Consider the following 27,728-nt stretch of genomic DNA (forward strand, 5'->3'; position numbering starts at 1 on the left):
CAACGCACTCAATCCCCTCCGGATTAGAACAGAACACACTACAGTGGATCAGCTGCCACTCGACACTCCCGTGGCCCCGTTGTTGTGCTTCTCCGCGCGACGGTGTCGAGCGTGGAAAATAGCAGACCTACAAGCCCACAACGCGTTGCGTCCAGGACGCATTGTGGGCTTGTAGGTCTGCTATTTTCGGGGGGAGTGGTGACTGTGCGAGCGTTGTGGGAGGGCTTGAGAGGCTCAGCCAATCACCGCTGAGCACAATTAAACACCAGGAAGTGGGCGGGGCTCCGGAAAGGTGCGCACAACCAAGCATGCGCTGATCTATTTCGGGTCCACTCTACTGCTCACTGTGGTCTGACTCTGAGCTGAGGTCAGAAAAACGCTCGCTCACACGGCCATGTATGTGATTAAGTAGCCTGCTATGGCTAAAGTAGGCTATTTGAATTGTTTGTTTGTTTTATAATACCTGGACCAAGGTTTATAATATAGGTTTCACGCCGACCCTTTCTCATGTATAAATCAATCAAATCAACCAACCGACCTGAACTGAACCAACCAACCAGATAGATCAATCAATTAATCAATCAGTCAATCAATCAATCAATGATTTGACAACACAAGACTCGCACCCACACAATAACAAAACATGATTCACACATGACATGACACATGAGTCCTTGCTGGTGGTAACACACACACACACACACACACACACACACACACACACACACACACACTGACAGAGTAGGTAAGTTGTGCATATCTTTATTGATTCATAAAATATACACAAATGTCATAGTAATAAAGTGTAAGCATGGTAAAGAAATGTACAAGTCATCATTGTCCACAGAGTCACAGACAGCCCTATTCCATGATCCATCCACTAATAACTCTATGCACTAAACAGGCCTGGGTCAGTAAAAACCTCGCATCACCAGACTTTCCACCGCAGAGGAAGGTCAGTAATACTAGTCAGCAATGGGGTAAAACATATTTTCTTTTTAAAACATTTCCCTCTTTTTGCTTATCTTATATCTATTATGTAGACTAGTAGGCCCTATGCATTCAACTGAAAATGGTGTGAACCACAAGTGTTTGTTCTTACATTGTATTTATACTTGTTGTTGTCAGCACCTATGTATTAAAATGACCGGATTGTTTTATTTAGTATGATTAGTGTACATGCTCCATATGAAAGGTTTCATCCAAATATGCTGCTACTTTAATACCAATTTTGTGCATATCTTTTCAACAATATTGTCAGCATTCCAACAGTCAATATTTCTTCAAGAACATACAGTCGACATGATTCCACCACAAATAAGCATAACCATGTTATCAGCAAATATCTTGAAACAGCTCCTGGCTTTTGCAGTATCTCATAATCTGTTTTCCATGCTATTGATGATTTTGTAAGAGAATAGAAAAAACAAAGTAGTTAAGTTTGTTTTACATTACTTTGACCCAGGCCTGATAATGATGAACACCTTTGGCCCCCACCCACAAAGCCCTTGCCCTCAAGAGGTAATGCCACATTTATGCTCCATCATTACACAACAAAATAGCTGATCTACAAGCTCATAATGCGTTGCGGATGTGACAAGCTGTGAGCTTGTAGATCGGCTATGTTTGGTGTACAGCGAAATATAAATCAGGCTTAAGTAGTACATGTCCTACCACACTGACATCTTCAAACAATCTATTACATTTTGGCTTTGCACGGAAAAAGGTATTTACAGATATTACATATAAAAATAAGCAAACAAACTAAAAAAAGACAGAAATAAAGTTACAAACCGTTTAACAAACTGAATAAGACTTGTTTAGCTCTCTGAGACATTATGACAATGTCTCTAAATCCTCCTTCACATGGCTGAAGTTACACGTTTATTTATAATTTATTTCGAGTTTGATTAAATCAAACAAACCTTGTGTTGTATGGAGTTCATCAAAACAATGGTCAGCTAGTAAAGTAGTAAACAGCTTACAGCTTATAGTTATTTATACCATTCTCATTGGTCATCCGTATAGGGAATGTCTTATCCAGTTAACATTGATAAAATACCTGATGTGCTCAAATGATATGATAGCATCGTTAAAAATATGAATATGTTCCATGGTTAAGTAACATTGATGATGACAGATTCATAAAGCTGAAGAGTTAACTGAGAACAATAATAATAAAATGTAACCTTAATTGAATGGCCATTGATATTTTGTCAGGGACAAATCTGTCTGGACAGCTAAAAAGAATGTTGACAGCCCATCTCTGTAATCCCCCCAGCAATCTGCTCCCAGCTCCATCCCTCCATCTCCATCACTCACACTCTCCTAAAGCAGGGGTCTTCAACGTTTTCAGGCCAAGGACCCCTTAGCTGAGAGAGAGATGAAGCAGGGACCCCCTCTACATATTGTATAAATGTGCGACGCAGATTTTCATGACAGCACTGTCATCAGTCTATGTTGGATTCGTGTCAGACATTTAACCACTTAAATCGTCGATATTTTGTAAACTTGATCTTTCACTCTGTACTTGGTCTGCTCTTTTTTTTACCTCTACACCAAACCTATTTGCCGAAAATAGCCGATCTACAAGCTCTCAACGCGCTGAGAGCATGTAGATCTGCTATTTTTGGCTAAAGTTCTCCTTGGAACAGGGATGCGAGGGTTCAAGTTGTTAATTTAAAATAATTATCCCATTCACACAAGGATTTGGTGGCCCTTCTGTGGTGACTCTGAGGACCCCCTAGGGGTCCTGGACCCCCTGTCGAAGACCCCTGTCCTAAAGGATGATTTATACTGAGGTGCGCTGCAGGTTGTGAGCTTTTAGTAGATGGGCTATTTTCAGTGTATGACAAGATGCGCAACAAAGTATAAATCAGGCATAATGTCTACACATCCTCCCCACTTTCTATCGGTAAAACAACGGGCAAGGGCAAACTAATGTTAGTGACAACAAGACATCGACGAACATCAACGAATATTGACAAAAATGCAGCAGCCTCACCTCTCCAGCGAGAGGTTTCTTTCTCACATTCAGTCTCTCCTTCTCCTCCCTTAACGCATTTCCCAGCATGGATACACTCCATCCCACCCCCTCCGTTTTGTCCACAACTCATCTCTTTAGACCTGAACACAATGAAAGCTTCTTCTATTATTTTCACTATCTCCTATGAACACCTCAGTGTAATATTCCGTAGTTGTTTTACGTATTCATTGATAAATCAAGGACACTGTAAGCAGCGGATGGAACTCTTGAACCGTAGCAGGTGGACAGATGAAACTTGTATTTTTTTAAAAACATAGCAGTTGTCAAAACACGTGAATCCAGACTAGAGTCACCTTAGCCTTATTAACCAGCGATAGAATAACCAGTAAGTCCTTTAGTTTTTTGCACTTTAAAGTGCTTTTATCTTTTTTTTCTATTTTCTTTTTCTTTTTTGCAAGTTGAGCCTCTGAGAAGATGGCCACGTGAATGAGTGAAAGAGGGCAGGATCTAAAGTCTTATCTCCGCCACTAAACACCCCTCAATTGTCTGAAAAAGCATTATCAACAAGTCACAGGCAAGAATTTCTCATTTATTCCCCTCTGGTATCCATCCCATCTCTTCATCTTTAATCTTTCCTTTGCCTTCGTCTGGTCGGTGAAATGTCCACACGGTGTACTGACAGGCACGCGTACAATGTTCACTCCTTTTCACAAGGTCTCCAGCTTTCGTTATTTTCCTGTTCCACTTTCTGTTGCTCCATTCATTCCTTCATGTTTTCATCCAACGATTTGAAAGGTTAGGGGGTATTTGATACCCTGCAGCTGCTGGCAAACCCATTGGGAAGAAGGGAGAGAACATATTACTTCTCACAAAATAAAACAAAACTAAACAAAACCTTTCAGAGACAGATATCAGAATATTGCACAGAATGAGGTTCATACAAATCATTTTCTTTGTCACAGTTGTGACAAAACAGCATAAGACATTAAAGGAGTAGTTCACCCCCAAAATGACTTTTTTTCTATTGATTAGTCACGCCATGGAGACTAGAGTTCAATAATATTTTTAGTTAAGACAAAAATGTGATAACAATAAATTTACCCCCATTCATTCCGGATGGGGACCCGTTTCGAAACGGGTCCCCATCCGGAATCAATGGGGGTAAATTTACTCGAATCAAATTTTTGTCTTAGGAATGTGACAAAAACCAAAAGATATTATTGAACTCTACTCTCCATGGCGTGACTAATCAATAGAAAAAAAAGTCATTTTGGGGGTGAACTACTCCTTTAAACCAGTAAGACTCCCTAATTGGGAGATAAGCGACCGTTAGGTCGCCAGCATAAGACATTAAATAAACACACATTCAGATGGTAAAGTATACTATAGATTGGGTCAGTATTTCCCAGACATAGGGTCAGGACTAATCTTTTGGTTGCGGGTCAGTTTTTATGCATAGCAAGTAAATATCTCAGATCATTAACCTATTCTACCACAATACTAGAAAAATAAATACAAAATAAACAGAAATTATCTTAAATAAAAAAATAGGATGTCGTTTTTTCAACAAAGTTTCAAAAATATCTACAGTACAAGCTCGCAATGCATTGTAGATCTGCTCTTTTCACAAATGACTTTAAAATGCCTATAACTTCAAAACAGGGACGTCGGGTTGAAAGTGGTTAAATAACTCAAAGAAGGAGAATAGTGCTCTGTAAGGTCAGAGGGTAAAGTGTTTGTGTGTGTCAGGGACGTGCAGAGAATGTTAGAGAGGCAGGGGCTGACATTTCTAAAAGGGCCTTTTGGTGGCAATAAAAAATAGCAGACCTCCAAGCTCACAAGGCGTCGCAGCGTGACGCGTTGAGAGCTTGGAGGTCGGCTATTTTCGATGCTTGATTTCTACACATTTCTTGATTTCAACATAAGATGCTGCATTCAAGTTTAGGAGAGTTTGGACAAGGCAAGTCTCTTTAATGCTGCCTTCAGGTAAGGCATGGAAAGAGGGCACTTTTTACAGATGGATAAAAGGGCAGGGGCTCAAGGCAAGCCCCCTTTGATGTCTATGTGTGCACGTGCCTGGTGTGTGTTGTGTGACTGTCAGACATGTCCATACCTGCCAGTGACCAGCAGGTCAGTCTGAAGGACGCTCACTTTGCCAGATGTTCAAATGGCACACTCACCTGAATAGGAGCGAGTGAAACAAAAGCGAGAGGATACAAATGAAGAAAAGAGGAGGCGATTAAGTGTGTGAAGGAAACATTCTTCAAGGAAAAGTATACTGCTGTTTCCCGAAAGAAATAAGATAATAATAAAAATTCTGTATAACACGCAGTCACGCACCCTACGCTGCCACCCCCCCCTGTAAACAGATTAGGGTTGTTCGATATGGCCAAAAAATAAAATCTCGATTATTTTCTCTGAAATCTCGATTTTCGATTCGATTTTTTGTTAAAAGAATAATACATTGTTTCAACTATTTTGTTTTCATTTAAAAAATGCAAGGAAATGATTTTCTTTTCATTATTGTTTAATTTTTTTTTTATATAGCCAAATAGCAAAATGCAATAAAACAATAAGGGTATTAATAATAATAACTTTAGTTGCGCAACAATCACTTAGCGTCCTTAGTGTTTCATTATCAATAGTGAGTGACAAAACAGCCAAAACAAGCCAGCTCTTGGAGGCTGGTGAAACGGGTGAAAAAATAGCTAAGGCCGCCCCTGCACTGCTCATGCACGGAGGCGAAGCGCTTCGCTTCCCGACACAAAATTAACACAGTGACAGGGACAGTAGGAGTAGACTACAGACAGACAGTGGATGGGTAACACAGAATTAATAAGCTTCTTTCAAACTACAACAACAAGTAGACCTATTAAGTGTACCAGCTCAGCAGCTTTTTGTTCTGTTTGCTGCCTGCATGTAGGCTACTGTACCAGCGCGAGTGAGTGCATGCAGTGCTGTGGTGAGCTCTGCCCCGTTTGACTTGCGCTGCACGCGCATCAAAGAAATGACACATCAGAGAGAAAGTAGGTATTAATTTGGTGTCAGACCTTGTCGTCCTGCTTTAGGAGGACCGGGCTGTGTACTTTTTGCCCCGTGCAAGGCTCCAATGAGTAAGAATTACCCTAATTAAAGTGAAAATCGATTTTACGATTTCTCCTTTTTTTAAATCGTCCAAAGGAAAAAACCCGGGTTTCGATTAAAAATCGATTAATCGAAAAACCCTAAAACAGATAAGAAAACGTTTTGGATAAGTAAAAGAAATCGCACTTGTTTGTAGTGAGGACGACCTAGGTGGCCTACCTGTGATGCGGTGATGCGTGACTGGTCAAGTCGTGCGGTGATGTCAGAGGAGGAGACATTAGCAGGGGCCCCGCGGTGGAGCCTCATAGCAACTTTCCTCTCTCTCTCAGCACGAGAAACTGCCTGGGGAGACCGATTACCTGTACACAAACAGTATACACACACAAACACGCACACCCCCACACGATAAACAAACATTGCTTGCTACCGTCCTAATAGTCGAATTTGGGGGTAGGAAATGCTTGCTAGATTGGGGGTTGAGGGGTATGGGGGGGCTTTCAGGTTGGAAGGGCCCAAATGACCAAAAGGTGCTCAAAACTCAGCAGATAAAATTGGAACTGGAACACAATCAAATTGAAGGTGATAAATGGTCTTTGTGAGGTTCACGTTCCTGATCGGATACAATTTGTAGTACGGCCTGAAAATGTATTTTCAGACCCCTGTTACTGAACAATCACTCTAGTCTGGAGTAATGGTACGTATTAGTTGTGTAACGAATCAACGATACATTTGAACAATGATACGATATGCATCACGATACATGGTTGACGATACAATACATGGACGATATTGGTTCATTCATGGCGATATGATACGATTCGATTCAATGATTTAAAATTGATATAGTAACTATTTAGCAAAGCCATTAAATCTGTGTGAAACGTGTAAATAGAGCACGTTTAGTAAGTAAAAATAGTAAAAAAAGTAAAAATATATTATTATGGATATTAATAAGTAAACACTGTGATTCTTTAGCAAATATATGGACATTATATTACAACACATATGGACAAAGCATACCTTGACATGAACACAGAGATTACACACACTCTTTTTCATTTTCCCTCGTAAAATTGTTAAATACAAGGCAGTGAGGCACACATACTTAGTTTCCATACAATCGATTATTTAGATTGCAAAACGATTCAATACTGATTATTTGCATTGTAAAACGATATGATACGATATACAGAGCCGAACGGTATGATATTTGCTTTTGCATATCGATATAGTTACTATATCGTTACACCCCTAGTACGTATTGGAATATATATTGTATTATTCAAGCATATAAAGCTAGGAAAATGCACTGGTGAGTGCACTAGTATCCACTTAGCTGTCACCGTGTGACTGCCTGGACAGCGCTCTTACCTGCCGGCTGGACCCCACGCGAGGGCTGGTTAGGGGGCGTCGCGTCGGGTCCGTTCCGAACACGGTTGGCCGCCGAAGGGATTGGGCCGGGCGGCAAGGCGCGGCCTCCTCCTCCTCCTCCTCCTCCTCCACCTCCTCCTCCACCACCACCTCCTCCGCCCCCGCCCCCTCTTTGTACTCCTCCTGTTCTCTCTTCCCCCTCTTTCACCTCCCGTCTTTCTCTCTCTGCTTCCTCTGTTGTCCTACTGGCCCCCTGAAACAAGAAGAAGCCCAGAGGACGATGCAGTGTTTTGGTTTATAATTTATAGGCTATAAAGGTTCTTAAGCCTGGCAACTATTTAAGTCATTATAAGGTAAGTTCAATAGCAGCACATAAGTGTATTGCATGTATTGCATGTATTTCTATGTACTTCATAGGGCCACCACTATTAATCCTTTTCTCAGTGAGTATTCTATCAATTACTTTTCAGATTTATCGAATATTAGAATAAAATAAATATTATATCAACGAAACAATGCAAAATTGATTTTTCATAAATGGACAAAATCACTTGGTCTGATTAACCACTTGAGCCCTATTTTATAATTTGTTTTACAATGGTGTCATGCAAAAATACAAATCTACATCTAAATAGCGGTCCGGGCACAAGTGTCACTTTATACATAAATAAGATATATGATAATATATGTTCATACACATAGGGTTGAATGATTTCTATACCAGTCGTTCTGAGACACACATGCTTGTAATAGTCTTCTAAAGCATGTGTTGCGTTGCCAAAAACAGTACAGACATGGGAGGAACTTACAAACTTGAGCATGTTCCAGTCAAAGACATAGTCATAGGAGAATCCCTGACGGTGAAACAGGTTCCTGAACAGCTGTCTCAGGTAGGAGTAGTCGGGCTTATCGTCAAACCTCAGGGAGCGGCAGAAGTTCAGGTAGGTGGAGAATTCCGCTGAGAGACACATATAATGCAGGCATTCTGAATTTGTCATTTCAGGCCTACAATATATCGGTGATACTATAATCCTGTACCAATAATAATAGGGTTATATATAAAAGAAATACAAAAAAAACAATGGACATATTATTTGCCATTTGCGAGGATTGACCCAGTGAGATTTCAGTCTTTTTAAGTACTATAGGTTACTTCCAGATTTTGCCTGGCATCCATTTTCATCAATTGTATTTGATACAAGCCCGACTTCCTTGCTTACAGATAGTGGGCTATTTAATTGCGATTGCGTCATAGCAGCCGTAGTCCCGCCTCACGTTGCGGTAGTAGAAACGGGCTCCTTATATTCCCCAATAACTGTAGTGCCCAAGTCCAATACCTGGAGCACTACCTATGGTTGCCGACTAAAGGGCTTTAAGTCCTGACGTGTGATGTGAAGAAACTGATGTCCAATCCTCCAATATAGTTCAGCAGCAGCTCAAATGGCTCTTACAGTAACAGTAATTGTAAACTACATGCTTAAGAGTAAAACACTGACTGAGAATGGATGCTCTTTGACAGCACTACACAGCCTCAGTCACACCTAAGACAATGATCAGACTCGCAGCCCAAATCGGATTCATTCGATTTTTTTTGCCAATCCAGTTTGGAATCAGATTGGTTTTTATCAAGTCTGAAGATATTTTCTTTTATCAAGTCTGAAGAGCAAAAAAAACAAAAAAAAACAACAACATATGGAAACAGATGTTCCCAACCACATTCCTAGGTGGTTTGAAACGCAAACAACAGAGCATAAGTTACTTGCGTCTATGTTGTTCTGTCGTTATCACAGCAACCAATGCAGAGAGGTCAAAAATGTCCACATACAAAAATCGGATCACTTGCAAATAACAGTGTGGACACTGGACAGTCAGTCCTAAAGATCAGATTTGAGAAACAAATAGATTTTCCTACAGAGCCAAAGAGCTGCCCAATACTACCTTCTACCTTTGGTGAACCTCCAGCTAAATGACTGGCAACCGTAAGAGTCATGGGAGTCCAAGGCCTAATCAAATCAAATCAAATCAAATTTTATTTATAGAGCACATTTACAACAATAAAATTGCCCAAAGTGCTGAACAAGTATGCATCAATGCACAACAAAAGAAAAACAAACCTGTGTCACACTCACAGGGCAGAACATAGGAGCAGCAAATAAAAAATTAAACAACATTAAAAGCAACAGAGAAAAGATGTGTCTTTAAAAGAGATTTAAAAACACCAATTGACTGGGCACATCGAATATTTAAAGGGAGGTTATTCCAAAGAGTAGGGGCAGCCGCAGCGAAAGCCCGGTCACCCCTGGACCTAAGGTTTGCTGGGCGAACCTCCAGGAGCGATTGGTCTGCAGACCTCAGAGCCCTCGCTGGGGAGTAGCGACTAATCAATTCGGCTATGTAGGGAGGGGCCAATCCGTGTACAGATTTAAAAGCAAATAAAAGAATTTTAAAATGAATTCTGAACTGAACAGGGAGCCAGTGGAGAGCAGCCAGGACCGGCGTAATGTGCTCCCTCTTTTTTGTGCCTGTGAGGAGGCGGGCAGCCGCATTTTGCACTAACTGCAGGCGTCTGAGAGCTGATTGATCAATACCTATGTATAATGAATTGCAGTAATCGAGTCTTGATGATATGAATGCGTGTATGGCCATTTCCAGTTGTTTGGGGGGGAGGTATGGTTTAACTTTGGCTAGTAGTCTGAGCTGGAAAAAACTGGTTTTAACTACAGAGCTGATTTGTTTATTAAGTGAGAAATTGCTATCCAGAAAAACACCTAGATTTTTGACTGACGGACAGATGTTGGCATTGAGGGAACCGAGGACGTTAGTGTTTGGGACTGCGTTTTGACCAAAAAATATTATTTCTGTTTTACTGTCATTGAGATTTAAGAAGTTGGTAGCCATCCAGGTTTTAACTTCACTAAGACAGTTGAGTAGTGGGAGAAGAGAGTCATTTGCGTTGGTTGTGAGGGGAAGGTAGATTTGGACATCATCTGCATAGCAATGGAATGAAATATTGTACTTGGCAAAAATGGCACCCAGGGGAAGCATATACAGCAGAAAGAGGATCGGACCCAAGATAGAACCTTGGGGAACTCCAGACGTGAGAGGGGCTGGGGCTGATGTGAAAACACCTAGCTGGACGGAAAAAGATCTATCAGCGAGGTAGGACTGGAGCCAGGCTAATGCGAGGCCTGTGATTCCTACATGATGTTCCAAACGGGACAGGAGAGTTTCATGGTGGACAGTATCAAAAGCGGCCGATAGGTCAAGAAGAACCAGTACGGAGGATTTGCCAATGTCAGCTGCTAAAAGTAAATCATTAAAAACACGCAGGAGGGCTGATTCTGTACTATGCCCTGGTTTAAATCCTGACTGAAACTTTTCATGAAGGTCGTATTTGACTAAAAATGATTGTAATTGTGTGTAAATAACTTTCTCCAGAATTTTGGACAGAAACGGAAGTAGTGATATGGGTCTGAAGTTAGATAGGGTGGCAGCATCTAGGTTTTTCTTTTTAAGGAGAGGATGAACAATGGCATGCTTGAGAGTGACTGGGACTGAGCCGGAGAGAAGGGATGAATTGATTATTTGGAGGACACTAGGGCCTATTATATCAAAAACGTCTTTAAAGAGCTGGGAGGGAATGGAATCTAACTGGCAATTTGTGGGCCGCAGGTGCATAGCCACTTCAGTAAGAGCGGGCAGAGTGACCGGTTTGAAGTGAGAGAAAGTGGTGGTGGGCAGGGGCAGAGGAGCGTCTGAGACTGGGAGGGTAGTTCTAATGGGGTGCCCTGTCCTGAGATCAGAGATTTTATTAATAAAAAATGTTTGAAACTTAGTGCAGAGTGAGAGTGATGGGGTAACAGGGGGGGCTTCACGAGGATTAGTGAGTGAATTAAAAATGTTGAAAAGGACCTGGGGTTTATTACTATTTTGCGTGACCAGATTGGAGATGTATTCTGTTTTAGCGGCTTTTACTCCTCTGTGATATGCAGTAAGCGAGGAGCGTAGAATATCCAAAGAAACATGGAGTTTATCTTTGCGCCATCTTCTCTCAGCGCGTCTACACGTGCATCTTAGGGCCCGAGTCGCGTCATTCAGCCACGGCTCATAGAGTTTCTTTGTGCGTTTCAATCTAAGAGGGGCAACTAAGTCCAGAATATTAGTACATCTTGTATTAAATGTAGATAAAAGAGCCTCTGTACTGAGAGCACTAGGTGTGTCCAGGGCAGGAGGGGATTGAATAAATGACATGGAGAACTGAGAAGCAGTTAATGGGGTTATGGCACGTGAGAGACGAGTTGGGGGGGCGGCCTGTGACAAGGCACCGGGAGTTGTAGTATTAAAAACAATAGGGAAGTGGTCAGAGATATGGGGAATGGCAAAGACATCAAGAACGGATACTGTTGAAACCGAGGTCATAACAAGGTCAAGTATATGACCCTTGTTATGGGTTGGGCCGGTTGAGGACAGGGAAAGGTTAAAGGATTCCAAAAGGCTTAGGAAATCCTTAACCATGGGGCGTGTTTTACAGCAGATATGAATATTTAGATCGCCACAGAGCAATATGTTTTCGTATTTAATCATGATACTTGATAAAAAATCACCAAAATCAGAAATGAAGTTCTTGGTTTTGGGTGGCCGATAAATCAAAGCACAAAGTAAGGGAGTACTAGACAAATTAACTTCAAAAAGCTGCAATTCAAAGCTTAAGTAGTTAGCAATACTAATGCATAGTATTGCATAGTAAACCGGGCGTCTTTGAAATGAGTAAGGGTGACAATCGTTGATGCCCACAACAGAGCATTTTCACTGCTGACATTCTGACACACATCCGAAGGTGCTGTTAATCGCAGATGTGTTTTATAACTGTGCAGGAATTATCTAATCGAACAAAGTGAATATGTTTACTTTAAGCTGTGTTTAGCCATCATAATGTCTGCTGTTAAGCCATATGCATTATTAATTTAACCTTTAACTATAAAAAAGATAGCAGATATACAAGCTCACAGCGCGGCACCGAGTGCTGCGCTGCGAGCTTGTAGATCTGCTATTTCTTTTTGGAAACATTTGTAACTGAAATATTTGCTTCTGGGGGGTCCCTGATACATAATATTTTGAGATGGGGGTCGGCGGCCAAATACATATAGGGGTCCTTGACATTAAAAGGTTTGAGACAACAAACAACAAGTTTGCATAAGTCAAATTTCACTCACAGGGGTATCCCTTGCAGAGCACCTCGATGGGGGTGGACATTTTCTTCTCACTGATGCGTTCATACTTCTGCCTCTTGGTGGCAGCCTTGAGGCCCTGCCAGGGCAGAGAGCCCAGGTTGAAGTACATGAGGACGTAGCCCAGAGACTCCAGGTCATCACGCCGAGACTGTTCTGTGGGAGGGGATAAAATGGGCAACTGTTATCACACAACTCAAAGCTAATTAAACTTAGCTTTTCTTGGAGATAGGAGAGGTGAGTCAATACTGTCCTGCTGCACTGCTGCAGTAATTCTGAGAAGCCAGTCCTAATCAATGCAGACACAAAGATCTATTTCACACGCACGCACGCACGCACGCACGCACGCACGCACGCACGCACGCACGCACGCACACAGTGTGTAGTGTGTACATAAAACATACATCATGTACAGTATGTTTATCATTTATGTTCACAAAAATGTATTTTAAAATATCTTTGAGAAATCTTTTTGAATTTCCAATTCTTCTAAGCTGCTAGCTATATACGCTTTGACTAACCTGGTTTCCGATAGGACTTATTTACACGACTACAAAGAACTTCAGCAGTGCCTTTTCAGTAGTTCTTGCACCTCCAACATTTTCCAACGAGCCAAAGATCACGTGTGATTGGTCAGAAGTTGAAGGCGGGTGTAATTTTGTTTTGTTTACGCATTTTGTCTATAGCTTGATTCATTTTTAAGAGACGTTGGCTGCGGAGGTTAGGAGGTACTTGTCTTGTGAGTCAACCTTTAGGGGGTACAAACACCTTGGTAAACCCTCTCTGAGTGACCACACAAACACAACATGTTGCAAAGAATTGCCAAACCTCTGTGATTTTGCCACACTGCATCGGAAGAAGATCCTGGTAAAACCACCGGTTCCAGTGCTGTACACAATGCTTCGGTGTCTTGAGCGACAGAGTGAGCCACGGTGTTGCTAGTCAGATTACTGAATGGGCTGGGTCTAGCGTTCAGAACTCAGAATTGACATTAGGATGAAATGTTTTTTTCCTTCATAACGGCATTGGGCAGAGTATGATGCAGCCTTTTGGCAGAAGCATTTGAAAATGTTGTGTCTCAAGATATCTTGGTAAAAGCTAAGGCTATGCGCACGCGTGCGTGTGTGTGTGTCTGTGTGAGAGTGGGTGGCTGGGTGCATAAACATACAGCCGGGGAGCCACAGGCCCAAAATTTGAGAGGACCTGTGATGTCATAACATACTTTTTATTTTAGTTTTTTTCTATTAATTTGGTCAATAAGGTACACAGAATGAGAGGCCTGCTCTGCCGGAAACATTGCAAAAAAAAAGTCCCATCGACCTCACTATACAGGAAAAGAATACAAAAATAAATCTGTTTTTCATGCAAAACAAATGTTTGCGATGGATTCAGAATCATGAAGAACCCCTAGTTTGACATCTCACACGCCACTTAAAGCAGATTTATTTTTTGTATTCTTTTCCTGTATAGTGAAGTTGACGGGACAGAATATACAAATGGCCATAACTTTTTTTTCGCAATGTTTCCGGCAGAGCAGGCCTCTCATTCTGTATACATTAATGACCAAATGAATAGAAAAAACAAAAATAAAAAGTATGTCAAGACGTCACAGGTAACACCCTATTCTTTGAGCTTTTGGACCTGTGGCTCCCCGACAATGCACTACACCAGGGGTCTTCCAATGTTTTCAGGCCAAGGACCCCTTAGTTAATAGAGAGATGAAGCAGGGACCCCCACAACCTGTTCACAGATTCCATATACAGTAGTTTCATTGTTTGACAGCACAATCATCAGCGTATTTTGGATTCATGTCAATTTGTTTTCAGATATTTAACCACTTGAACTGTCAATACTTGTAAAACTTGACCTTTTACTCTGTACTTAGTCTGCTCTTTTTCCCCTCTACACCAAAGCTCTTTGCCGAAAATAGGCGATCTGCGAGGCGTTGTGAGCTTGTAGATCTGATATGTTTTGGCAAAAATTCTCCGAATATGAACACTAGGGATCAAGTGGTTAATATAAAAAAGGGAGAAAAAAAGTTTCTATCACACAAAGATTTGGAGGACCCCATGTAGTAACTCTGAGGATCCCCTAAGGTTCCCGGACCCCCTGTTGAAGACCCCTGCACTACACACATAAGTATGCTGAGGCTTGTCCACATGTGCACGTGGCACATGCCCCACCTACCTATGCCCAGGTGTGTGTTGATGGAGGCGTAGCGGGCGGTGCCCGTGAGGTTCTTGTTCTCGCGGTAGGGGATGTGCTGGTGTGTGCGTGCGTCACGGTACTTCTTGGCCAGGCCAAAGTCAATGATGTACACCAGGTTTCCCTTCTTGCCCAGGCCCATCAGGAAGTTGTCTGGCTTCACGTCTCTGTGGATGAAGTTCTTAGAGTGGATGTACTCAATACGGCTGATCTGCAAGAGGGAGAAAGAGACATGGAGAGGGATTAGATGAGGAGAAAATGAGGAGGGGAGAAGAGAGGAGAGGAGAGGAGACGAGTAGGGATGGGACGATATGAAAATGTCATATAACGATTATTGTGACGATTTACGATATTATCGCGATAATCAAAATCCATTATCCTTTTTGGCAAACACATTTGATAGAGAGTGAAAAAAAGAATATCAAGTATATTATCAGTACCTTTTACCAATATAGCGGGTTTCAATGGTACCGGATATGCAATTGATCCCAGTGCATGACGGAGGACAATATCACGATACATTAAATCTCCATGATACGATTATCACGATAAACGATAATATCACGTATCGTCCCATCCCTAGAGACAAGACAGCGGAATATGACACAAGGGATTACAGAGACTCACGAAAAAACACTGTGTCTCATGGTCTCTCCGACAGGCATTGGGTTGTCTTGCAGAGCCATGTCCTAGATTACAAATTATGACTTTATGGAGTTGAGATTTTATGATTGACTGAATACCAGGGTACCAGGGTGGGAGGGTTGTCTGCTTTCAGGAAACAAAAAGACTTCAGAGGGTAAGGGGAAGATTGAGCCTCCGTTTTTCAAATGATAATATGCTTAGTTCTGCTCTAAAAATAGCTGTCGGCCATTCATTGAAGTCAGTACAAATTCCCAAGGTGGCATCATTTGATTTCAGAGCGAGCAAAGGTACAACATAAAAAGATCTGCATCCGTCTACTTAGGCTGAGGTTTAGCTGTACTGGACGGCTGCAGTATAAGGTATCACCTTACAGACTGTGTTAAAATGGAAGTGCACTCATCTACTGTATGTAGAGCAAAACCGACTTCTATTCAATCACTGTGTTGAGAACAGAAAATTATGAATTATCAGCATATCACCTACAAAGCTGTCTCCAACAGAACACTGCTTGGTCAATAGTATATGATTGTGAGGATAACGTAATTTTATTCAATCGGGTATTGATCAAGCAGAGTAGAATAGAAACATCAACGCACATGTGAGTCAGCGTCATCAAATAAGTGTAATCTAAGAATCTTTTTTTAACAATTTTTTTGCAAAAATAGGAGAAAAGCTGGGACAGGGTAAAGGGAAAAGGGCTAATGTACTGTAGGATTTGATCTTAAAGCTCATGTGGGTCCAAAGATTAGGGTCACTATGACACCAGGGAGCATTACAGCATCAAGATGGAACATGACAATAATAGTGCGATAGTCCAAACAAGACATGAAGTTGGGGGCAGCGGGGCAGCGGGGCAGCGGTGGCGTAAAGGTTAGATCAGTGGTTCTCAAAATTCTTAGGCTGTGACCCCCAAAATAAACATAATTGAACTGGGGACCCCCACCCTGACTAGCACTTGGAATTGGAGGTATTACATTTAGCGTTACTCGGTTCCATAGATAAATATCGTGAAAATAGCCGAACTACAAGCACTGCGAGGCGTTGTGAGCTTGTGGATCAGCTATTTTCACAATGTTCTTTCTTACTTAATATTTGCCAGTTTGGTATTAAAAAGGTCTTGAAAGTCCTTAAATTGTCACTTTATAAATGTGCAGGTACCCTGTACACACTAAGCATCATCTGGGGACCTCACACATCTGGGGACCTCACACAATCATCTGGGGCACCCCACTTGGCGTCCCGACCCTAAGTTTGAGAACCACTGGGTTAGATGTATCCGGCAGGTTCCCGATTCGATCCCCCGGACAGACAAAAAAAATGCGAAGTGAAGGGCCACCACTTACACACAGCTGAAGATCCCTTGAGCAAGGCACTATGTGCCCAACTGCTCCAGTGAGTGAGAGGGGTTGTAGGGTTGGATCAGGCTTTGAAGATATGGGGTGACATGCCTTTGGTTGCCTTGTAGGCTAACATCAGTGTTTTGTACTCGGGGTTGCCACAAACGGGAGCCAGTGGAGGAAGTGGAAAAGAGGGCAGGGGGAGTGCACTAATTGTGCACTGTTCATACTGCATCATGCATGTGATATGAGCTGATTGGTCCACTTTTGAGGGGACTTATATAATACATATAATATACGCAGGGACGTGCAGGGAATGTTAGAGAGGCAGGGGCTGACATTTCTAAAAGGGCCCTTTCGGTGAAAATATTGAAAATAGCAGACCTCCAAGCTCACAACGCGTTGCAGTGCGACGCGTTGTGAGTTTGAAGGTTGGCTATTTTCGATGCTTGGCTTCTACGCAGAGAGGACAATTCTTTCAACATAAGATGCTGCTTTCAAGTTCAGGAGAGTTTGGACAAGGCAATTCTCTTGGATGCTGCCTGCAGGTATGGCATGGAAAGAGGGGAATTTGCATTTCCTTCACCATAGTAAAAACTGCATTCATGGTCTGGAGAGGGCACTTTTCTACAGACGGATAAAAGGGCAGGGGCTAAAGCCCTGCCTGCATATATGTACATGAATACAACCTGTTCTAGACAATAGCCAAAGGCCAAGATTCTTTGTACATCCCTCTTAAATCTCTGTTTTGAACTGGAAGTTGAGGTTTCTTTTACTACCCAGATATACTAAAATACAGTGAGAGAGTGTGAGTGAAGCTTGAACATTATTAGTTAAATAATGCTGCTTTTTGGACGTAATCGGATAGGATACTGATCAAACATTTGTTTGATGACATCAAACAAATGATGACATCAAATTAAATGAGCACATTTGAAAGCCCTGGCCACTGTCTCTGTTGTCTGTTATAAAAGCTTGGCAACTGTGTGTCCAGTTACTTGATAGGCCATTTGATTTGAATGAACTCGCCCTGTAAAATATGAAATGTCTGCACATCGCTCATTGAGGGATAATGGAGATGCAAACATTTGGTGTTGAATTTGCCAGGAAAGCAGAATGAAGAAATAGGATACTGGCACATTGCTGGCTGTTTGCAGCAGGAGTGATTGTTGTGCATGCATGCGTGTTTTAACAATGGGAGTAAATCAAATTGACTATTATAGCCCCCCCCCCACACACAACACAGACAAAACACACAATCCAACCTCTGACAATCGGACCTCCATATATGGGTACCAGGGGTCTCCATATCTAACATATAATTTTGCGAATGTCTGTCTGTCTGTCCCAGCGTTTCTCCTCAGTGGCCTGAGCAATTGATCTGAAATCGCATCACCATTAGCATATGAACACACCTGACATAACTGTGAAGCCCGTTTGTCACTTTCACAAATCATATGCTGTATATTAGCATTTTTATGGTGTAACTACTATCTATTCTGCATCTAGCATGAGGCATATCTATTCTGCATCTAGCATGGGGCAACATGTTTAACCAGCTCTGTGTGTGTGTGCGTGTGCGTGTGCGTGTGTGTGTGTGGGTGTGGGTGGGCGGGGGGGGGGGGGGGGGGGGGGTGTTGGCTGGCCCTCTTTCAGATGTTGTCATGTAGATCGGTACACAGTATCTCTGTAGCCTTTAAACGAAACGGGTATTTCTTACATTGATGCTCCTACATATTATCATGCAAGCACCAGAAAGTTACTTTCCATCCCTCATATACTGTGTGCACAGTGCACACCCCATAACCCACACACTGCACATCATTTCGGAGCTCATATCTTTGAACGGGTAAGGACTAGTATGGGTAACTGGTCCGATATACATCACTGGCCAGATGGTCAAGACATGGCGCAACCTCGATTGCTTGTCGCGTCTTACTGGTATAAAGGGGGACAGACCAACTTTAGGACACAATTTGTAATTTACACATAATTTAAAGTTTGCATGGCTCTAATTACAACTAATTAAAAACTCGGGACAATGAATAAAGTGGATTATGATATTGTTTGGACATTGTGGCGACGTGACTGTTGTGGTGACTGATGATAAATTATGAGCCAGCCTAATCTTCTATATACAGTATACCTGCCTGGCCACTGTGCCAATTAATGTTATTATCATTTAAGTTGAGATATGGCCACCATTGGTTGCTGTTATATGGGTTCAGAAGCACGTTGACTGGTGTTGTTGTGATTTGATTTGATGATATGTGTGGCTGCTGTAGTGCTGTAGCTCAGTAGCTGGCAGACCGACTGTGCATCATCTGTATGCTTTGCTATTATTTCTCAAATTATTTTAATTCATGAGGTGAATGTACAGTATCGATGCATTAACTCAGTCAGGGCCGGTCGACTTTTAGATCGACTATCTCATTATGGAGTTCCCTGCCAAGCGACTTAAATCGACTTTTATATAAAAGCATTGTTTAAGCTTTTAATTTGGGTTAATAGACGGAGTGGAACGGTTAGCTTACCTTCGGCTAGTATACAGACGTAAACCGTGAAAAAAAAGGATACGATTATGACGTCACCTTTAAGCCATAGCTTCCTGTTTACGTAGGCCTCTGCTAGCCGCTAGGCTCAATGCAAACCATCCGACCCTCACGCAGCTTCACTAGGTCGGATTTTGATTCGGAAACTTTCTGTGTGGCATCTGTATACGTTCCGGTGCCCATACTGATGGTGGTTTTAGACGATCAAGCACAAATTGAACAGTATTGAGCTCAGATGGCGGCCCGAGGGTCTCCCATTCATGTCAATGGGGATCGACGTCATCGTCCCATCCTTGAATGTTGTGAACCTTGGTTTTAACATGGGTTAACATGGGGGCTTCCACAGTCTATGGTCTATGGCTCACTCTAGTGGTCATTTTGTGGTATGGTATTTCAACGTGGCTTGGTAAATTGATGTGATTATGATGATTAAATATAGCTATTTCCTGGCGTTATAAGCGCACATTCATATTTAAATTTGGCTGGCAATGATTAATTAACTATGTGGGTATGTACTGTAAATGATGTGGTGACTTGGCTGTCATGCTTGCTTTTACAGCAAGATTGCAGAAGCAATCAGCAAAAAAGGATTTTTTTTACAAATTTCGCTTGTGTGTGTGAAGCCGAAAGCTGGCTCCCTCTACCGGAGGGGTGCACAAAGCTGGTACACAAGTGCGCTCTTGTGCACTGTCACCTGGTACCAACTTTTTCTCAGACTCTGGTGTCAAGTACTGTATGTACTTCCTGTAAATAGACTTAGACATAAAACTGGTGTGACTAATCATTACTATGTGACTATTATTTAGATTTTTGATTTTGATTCTGTTTCTGTCGTAAGCAAGCTGCCATGACAAGTTGCCGAGTTGAAACTCTAGTCTAACGCAAATGATGCACGTGGATTAAACACAGGATTTTAGCCAAAGTTCATGAAAAACATTCATCTGTGACTTAAACAATGTACACACTTTGGCGGTATGTAATTGAAACTCTTGGAACCCCCGCAGCATAGGCGAGTAGTTCATTTCATCTGTCTGCTGGCTAAAGTAACGTTGTGGTAGAGCAGTGGTTCTCAACCTTTTCAGGCCGCGACCACCAAAATAATCATATTTTAACTGGGGACCCCCCTCCCTGACGAACACTAAGAGTTGAGGCATTACATTTTCGTGCAAGGTTCATGCGAGGCGTTGTGAGCATGTAGCTCTGCTATTTTCACAATTTCTGCCTCTAATATTTGACATTTTGGCCAATGTTTAATTTGTCATTTTAGAGGTACCATACTGTAAATGTGCAGATACCCTCTGTACGCTTAAACTTTATGTTGGTTTGTTTACTGTTGAGTGAGAAAACAATGTTGCACATTAAGTTAATCATCTGGGGACCCCCACAAAATAATTTGAGGACCCTGGGGGTCCTGACCCACAGGTTGAGAACCACTGTGGTAGAGGATGGGGAGAGACGTCCGCACAGAGCCATAGCTCCAATAAAATGTTTACTGTGCAATTATCAAGTACACAACGGTTGGGTCATTGCCAGCGTCTTTTCTCTATTCTCAAGGAAGTCTTTAATGTGATTGTTTTCTCATGGGGAACCAAAGCATAACAGAATCCCTTGAATGGCTTGATTTGGTTTTTGCAGTTGTGTGAGTTATACAAATCAAACCAAGTTTGAAGTGAGCGGTGGTGCGTGTGTGTGTGTGTGTGTGAGTGTGTGTGTGTGTGTGTGTGTGTGTGTGTGTGTGTGTGTGTGCGTGCGCGTGCGTGCGTGCGTGCGTGCGTGCGTGCGTGCGTGCGTGCGTGCGTGCGTGTGTGTGTGTGTTTGCCTGCCTGCCTGCCTGCCTGGCCTGTGCAATAGCGCCAATTGGTCACCTGGTCACCAGGGGTATTGCCATGCTACCTACAAACACACACACTCTCATGATACAAACTAACCTACACACGAAGCCACCCTAAGTAGATGGTGTACTACCGCTCAAAAATCTATCAGCCAGTCTTACCATCTGGTCAGCTAGAAGCAGGACAGTCTTAAGGCTGAATTTGCGGGAGCAGAAGTTGAACAAGTCCTCCAGACTGGGTCCCAACAGCTCCATCACCATCACATTGTAGTCTCCCTCTGCTCCACACCACTTTATAGATGGGATGCCCACTGCAGAGCAAGACACAAAAACAGACAGAGAGAAAGAGAACGGGAGAGAAACGGGGTCAGACCTGTAGTGAAAAACAGAGTGTGTGTGTGTGTGTGTGTGTGTGTGTGTGTGTGTGTGTGTGTGTGTGTGTGTGCACGCGAGGCCGTGTTTGAGTGTGTGTGCGCGTGCGTGTGTGTGTGACTGTGTGTGCGTGCTTGTTTGTGTGCATACATGCGCGCGTGTGTGTGACTGTGTGTGTGTCTGTGTGCTCGTGTGTGTTCTTAATCCAGTTAACTACTTCAAAGGCACACTACTTTGTGAACTGATCAGTGTGTTAACATTTTCAATGAATCGCTCATTGTTACCAAACGGCCTCTGATGAAATGTACGTCTACGTGTAGAAGACGTCTTGTGCATGTGGCTCATTAGGGATGCGTGGGGAAAAGAGAGCAACTTCAGTAACCATGTGCAGCTGATGTGGGTCAAGGTTTGGATCAATAACAAGTTCCACATTATCTTTCCTGACCGGTTCTTCACTATACCACACTTAATGCCAATCTTGTATTGTGATTGGCTGAGAAGTATTAAATGAGTGCCAATATATCCTGATAACAGCACTCAGACCACATCTCTATAAGAATATCGCTTGCCTTATTGACCATATATTTTAACTGCTTTGTGAAATCTATTATTGACTTTAAAGGACAACTTTGTTTTTTTACAACAAGGGTTCATATTTTAGATTGTAATTACAGAAAAGAAAAGGTGAGTGTAAAAATGTTTTCATTTGCTTCGTTCTATTATTTTATCGCGTTTACTGTGCTAAAATGTGGGGCATGCGTACAAGTGGCTAAATATGTCTTTTTAGACACAATAAGCCAGCAGTTTCTTTATTGCTATTTACAGTAACACTTCTAGCCCCCATAAGTCACATCCAACCATGAAAGGGGGAATGGGCTTATTCTGTGTAAAATGACATATTTAGCCACTTGTACGCATGCCCCCAACCACTGAAATAGGAATCTCTAAAACAATAGAAAGAAGTAAATGAAATCATTTTAACACTCATCTTATATATTCTTTAATTACAATCTAAAATATGAACCTTTGTTGTAAAAAACTAAAGTTGTCCTTTTAACTTGAATTAACCCCTCTCTCTTACCTTTTGTTCTCACCCACTTTTCTTTGAATTTGATAAATATGCCTTCCTTCTCCTCCTCCATCCCAACATGCTTCCATTTTATGGCCTCCTTTTCTATCCATTGCAAACGCTCTCACTTATATTGGCTATGCAGCAGAAACGTTACACGAGCTCGGCCAAGCAGTTAAGTCGCGGGTCGGGTTTGGACAATCAGGGACACTGGCTAAGCGGCACAAACGTGACATGACACTCCAGGAAAGTAATTAAGCACAGGGGTCTTCAACAGAGGGTCCGGGACCCCTATGGGGTTTAGCCAAAAATAGCAGATCTACAAGCTCTCAACGGCTCGCGCTGCAAGGCGCTGAGGGCTTGTAGGCTAGTTTTGTCAAATAGGTTTGGTGTAGCGGTAAAAAGAGCAGACCAAGTACAGAGTGAAAGGTCTAGTTAACTAAAAACACAAATCCAACATAGACTGATGATAGTGCTGTCAAACAAGTCTATGTTTCTATGTTTTTTCACATTTATACAATATGTGCTTCATCTCTCTCTCAGCTAAGGGGTCCTTGGCCTGAAAACGTTGAAGACCCCTGACTAAGTACATTTACGTGTTTAAGTGCTGTACTTATGTACAATTTTCAGCACTTTTACTTCTACTCCACTACATCTCAGAGGCAAATAATACTTTAACTCCAATACAATTATTTGAAAACTTTAGTTACAAGTTACTTTGTAGATTTAGAATATTATTACAAAACATATACAGTATTAACCACTTCAGTCCTACGTATACTGGGGCTTTTAAGCCGTGACATCATTTTGTAGGCAGAGGAGAACTCTGCCCCCAGAGCATTTTCTGTCCCCCGCTATTTCAACAGATCCGAGACAAAAATAACGACTAAAGTATAATTCTAACACTTTCCTTTCAACAACAAAGAGAAGAAAAATGTGTAAATAGTAAAAATAGTAAAAAGATTCACGGAAACTGGGGGCAGAAATTCTCCTCTGCCTACAAAATGATGTCATACTTAACAGCCCCATACCTTTCAGCCATTTGTAAAAAGCCGATCTACAGGCTCACAATGCGTCTCAATGCGAGGCATTGTGAGCTCGTAGATCTGCTATTTTCAAAATATTTTTAGACATTTTATACATTTGAAAACTTGTGAAATGGAACATTCTGCATAATGATTGCTTTCTACTTTTGGTACTTTAAGTACATTTAAGTGAATGTTGAATTCCGGACTTTTACTTGTAACAGACTATTTCTAGTGCAGTATTGATACTTTTACTTGTCCACCGCTGATAACAATGCATTTACTGTACACCTGCATGTACAGGTATAGTTGTATGTGCATGTAGCTCCCCCCTCTCACCTCCACCCTGCATCATCTTGTAGAACTTGCTCTCGATGTGGAGCTGCGGGTGTTTGGTCTTCACACATTCCAGTTTGATAGCCACTTCCTCTCCTGTAGCAATATTAGCACCTGAAGCCCAAAGAGAAAGATATACTGTACATCAGGATTGCTTCTTCTGTTGTTCATGTCTCCGTCCGTGCGTGTACATTTTCTTACGGTCTATGGGTTTGCCGCTCTGACATCACGCTCTGACATCACTGGCATGTCAGGGGAACTACATTAACAGAATCCCTTTTATGCCCATATTTGGAGATCCCTGATGTCATCAATACTAAGCCCATATCTAACAGGACTTCATATGGGAATGCCCATATATGGAGGCCACATCGGCCACATACCACACTAACAGAATCCATATATGGCCAAGACAGATGGCCAAGACAGCCTATCTGTGTGGCTGGTTCTACAGACAGGGATCTCCATATATGGGCATATAAGGGATCGTATGTATTATGTCAGATGTCGTCATAGGACTTTCACATAGCAAATAACTGAGTAAGCGTGTTTGGGGTCTCACAGCATATCTCCATATATGGGTACCAGGGGTCTCCATATATGGGTAACTGGTCCGATATACTGTACATCACTGGCCAGATGGCCAAGACATGGTGGGACCATTTAGGGCGAGGTCGCTTGTTTCCCTTAAGTCTTACTGGTGTATAGTATACAGTGTGTACCGTATGTGTGTGTGTGTGTGTGTGTGTGTGTGCGTGCGTGCGTGCGTGCGTGCGTGCGTGCGTGCGTGCGTGTATAATAATATGTATACATGTTTCAAAATACACTATGCACATTTATCAAAGCAAAGCTGAAGAATTATCAAATCAAACTAATATGGAATATAATGGACTGGAATATAATGTTCTGAAATTCAAGCTGGGCTATTTTAAGTTTCAGAGTTGCATTTGGTCCACTGTTCAATGATTTCAGGACACACATCAGAATCAAATTCGTAGTTGTTTTTAAAAAGCGAGTGCGCAGTCGACTCCCCTCTGTACACAACTAAATCCTGAGTGTCGATTACACTTTTGGAGTTGAATCGACTGACATTCAAGCTTAATTTATACTCCAGTGCACGAACGCTTGCCTAAAATAACTGTTCTTTTCAGCAGGGGACAAAGTTGTACTACGGAATTTAAATTAGGCTTCAGGGCTTTGCAGTGCAGGACTTCTGAGAGGGAGAGACAGCATAGGGGTGGAGGCACTAGAGGACGTCTCTCCCTGGCTGCATCCTAAGCCAGCAAGGGTCAATGTGGTTCAAGAGGTGAGGGTCCTTAACCTCTACTACACCACTGACAAGCAGCGAAACAGACCCCAGACTCACCAAGGTAAATATCTCCAAACAGACCCCAGACTCACCAAGGTAAATATCTCCAAAGGATCCACTTCCTATCTTCCTCCCGAGGCGGTACTTGTTTCCCACCCTTAGCTCCATGGTTGTGGCCGTTTCAACGCACTGAAGGGGAAAACACACACACACACACACACACACACACACACGCACGCACGCACGCACGCACGCACGCACGCACAAACGCACGCACGCACGCACGCACGCACACACGCACACACGCATACATACATGCACAAATTATAAACAGATTATATGCACATTAACACATTTATTTACAGAAATGCACAAACATAATAAACACACACACACACACACACACACACACACACACACACACACACACACACACACACACACACACACACACACACACACACACACACGTACAGCCATGTCAGCATCTGCAGCTGAAAGCACGCACACACACACACACACACACACACACACACACACACACAGATTCATGTGCACACACAAGCTGTCATCAATCGCGGAAAAAATCAATAGGGAAGAGAAGGACACTGTGCTGCAGTGCTGTCCTATTCACAACCCAAAGCAGACATCTGAGCTGAGAAGGGACAACAAAACACAAACTGGAGTGATGCTTTGCACACATGGCACAGGGCATTTAGAGAGGGCGTCAAATATGTTTGAAGTGACTGTTAGTCACTACAAACTTAGTGGCTAGTGACTAACAGCTAGTTTGTTCAGCTAACTAGCTAAGAGCTATAACCTGCTACTGTAGGCTACTGTAGTCCATGAGTGCTGGGGGAGATAAAGGCTCTTTATTTCCCATACAGGAAGTGAGTTATTGACCACAATTAAGGCTAGTGTGACATTTACCAATTCTTGCCTTATGTTTTTAATTGTTTTAAATGTATAACAATCATTTCCTTTTTTCTTAACTGTTGGAACAATAAATGTATTTGTATACAGAATTTAAACCTTAAAATAAATTAAGTGTATTTATTATCATTGTATTCTTTATAACCTACTCAAATCTGATTTAACTTTGCAACATTCTCACACCACAAATGTTGAATTGTTGTCAGACCTTGAATGCTAAAAGTAACTCATAATGTCCCAGAGGGTAATAAATAACACAGGGCAGGCTAAATTAATAAAGTGTTTATAGGGAGAAGGGTGACTGCAAGATAAAGGCACAGCGTGGATGCAGGATATGATTTATTTAGGGCTGCAAAGGGGATTGGTTCAGCATTTCAAGCACTGCTTCAATAACCCACTTCAAAAGATGCTGGAGCCTTTCAACTAATTTCTGTCCCGTTACGCAATTTGACCAAATCCTCCTTCCTAAGAATGTTTGTAGTCACTTGCTATCCATATACTGCTATCCATATTCACATTAATAATAAGGGTAATAATAATAATAAGGGTAATAGTAATAAGGGAAATGGTTGAGGCTTTGGGCCTTGAAAACACAAGTTGAGGAGGTATTAAACGCTTACTTTAAAGTAGGCTATGTTTATTTGATATTGTACCATACACTTCACAAGTAGCCTACATCGTCCCATCACGGACTGCACCCTGGTCCCTACACAGATGATCATGTGACATAAAAGCCAAACAGGGCCAAACGGGGCCCACCAACATCACGGGTGGCTGACTGGCAGCTGGACACTATAGTGGACACTGGACAGTAGTCTGTCTACTGTTACAAAACTGACTCACACTATTGTCACTTGTCAGGGCTGCAAAAGCAACGACAGGCAAGCCATCATATTCTCAGAGACCATGCAGATCCACAACTGCAATCGCTACATTTGCATCAATTCGGACTGCTGCTGAAAGACGAGGAGCAGCCTGCTGTAAAAGGAAAAGTGCGGCATCCACCACATCATGTGCCAGCAGCCCTCGCTTGTAAATAGTCCTTAATATTTCCATAACCGCACCCTCTGTAGGACATCTCTCTTATAATATGCAAAGCACCCATTTTCATTCCACGACCCCTGACTCTTATCATGCGAGCTTGTTGTCTGTCTGCCTGCCTGCAGCCCACTGACTACCACACTACCCCATACGACCCCCATCAGTCCCAGGGGGGTGGGGGTGGGGGGGACCAGGACCAGCATCCCCTTCTGTCTCCTCCTCACCCGGGTATGTCAGGCTCCTCGGGGGCCGCTGGCCTCGGTGGAAGAAGACTCCGCTCACGCAGGACCATGGACAGCGACCGACGCACACGGCTTTTGACGGCTCATGCCTTGGCGTGTCTTTTTTTTTACACCCAAATATACAGCCTGGAAAGCGACTCAGGAAGGAGGATCCGTTGTCCA

At 42.4% G+C, this 27,728-nt stretch overlaps 1 protein-coding gene across 1 annotated transcript; it reads right to left on the reverse strand.

Moving 5' to 3' along the window:
- Positions 1 to 3,759: 3,759 nt before the first annotated feature.
- csnk1e (casein kinase 1, epsilon) lies at positions 3,760 to 27,673 on the reverse strand. The gene is made up of 12 exons (XM_080747433.1): positions 27,549 to 27,673; positions 25,443 to 25,539; positions 24,045 to 24,155; positions 21,402 to 21,550; positions 14,857 to 15,085; positions 12,655 to 12,825; positions 8,251 to 8,399; positions 7,596 to 7,694; positions 7,442 to 7,565; positions 6,290 to 6,429; positions 5,100 to 5,166; positions 3,760 to 3,810 (listed from the first exon to the last, which is right to left on the reverse strand). Exons 2-11 carry the CDS (start codon positions 25,516 to 25,518, stop codon positions 5,134 to 5,136), a joined length of 1,281 nt encoding a protein of 426 aa, XP_080603559.1. The 5' UTR covers positions 25,519 to 25,539; positions 27,549 to 27,673; the 3' UTR covers positions 3,760 to 3,810; positions 5,100 to 5,133.
- Positions 27,674 to 27,728: the final 55 nt, after the last annotated feature.

Source organism: Nannobrachium achirus, assembly GCF_963921795.1.
Source record: "Nannobrachium achirus genome assembly, chromosome: 18".
Classification (NCBI taxonomy): domain Eukaryota; kingdom Metazoa; phylum Chordata; class Actinopteri; order Myctophiformes; family Myctophidae; genus Nannobrachium; species Nannobrachium achirus.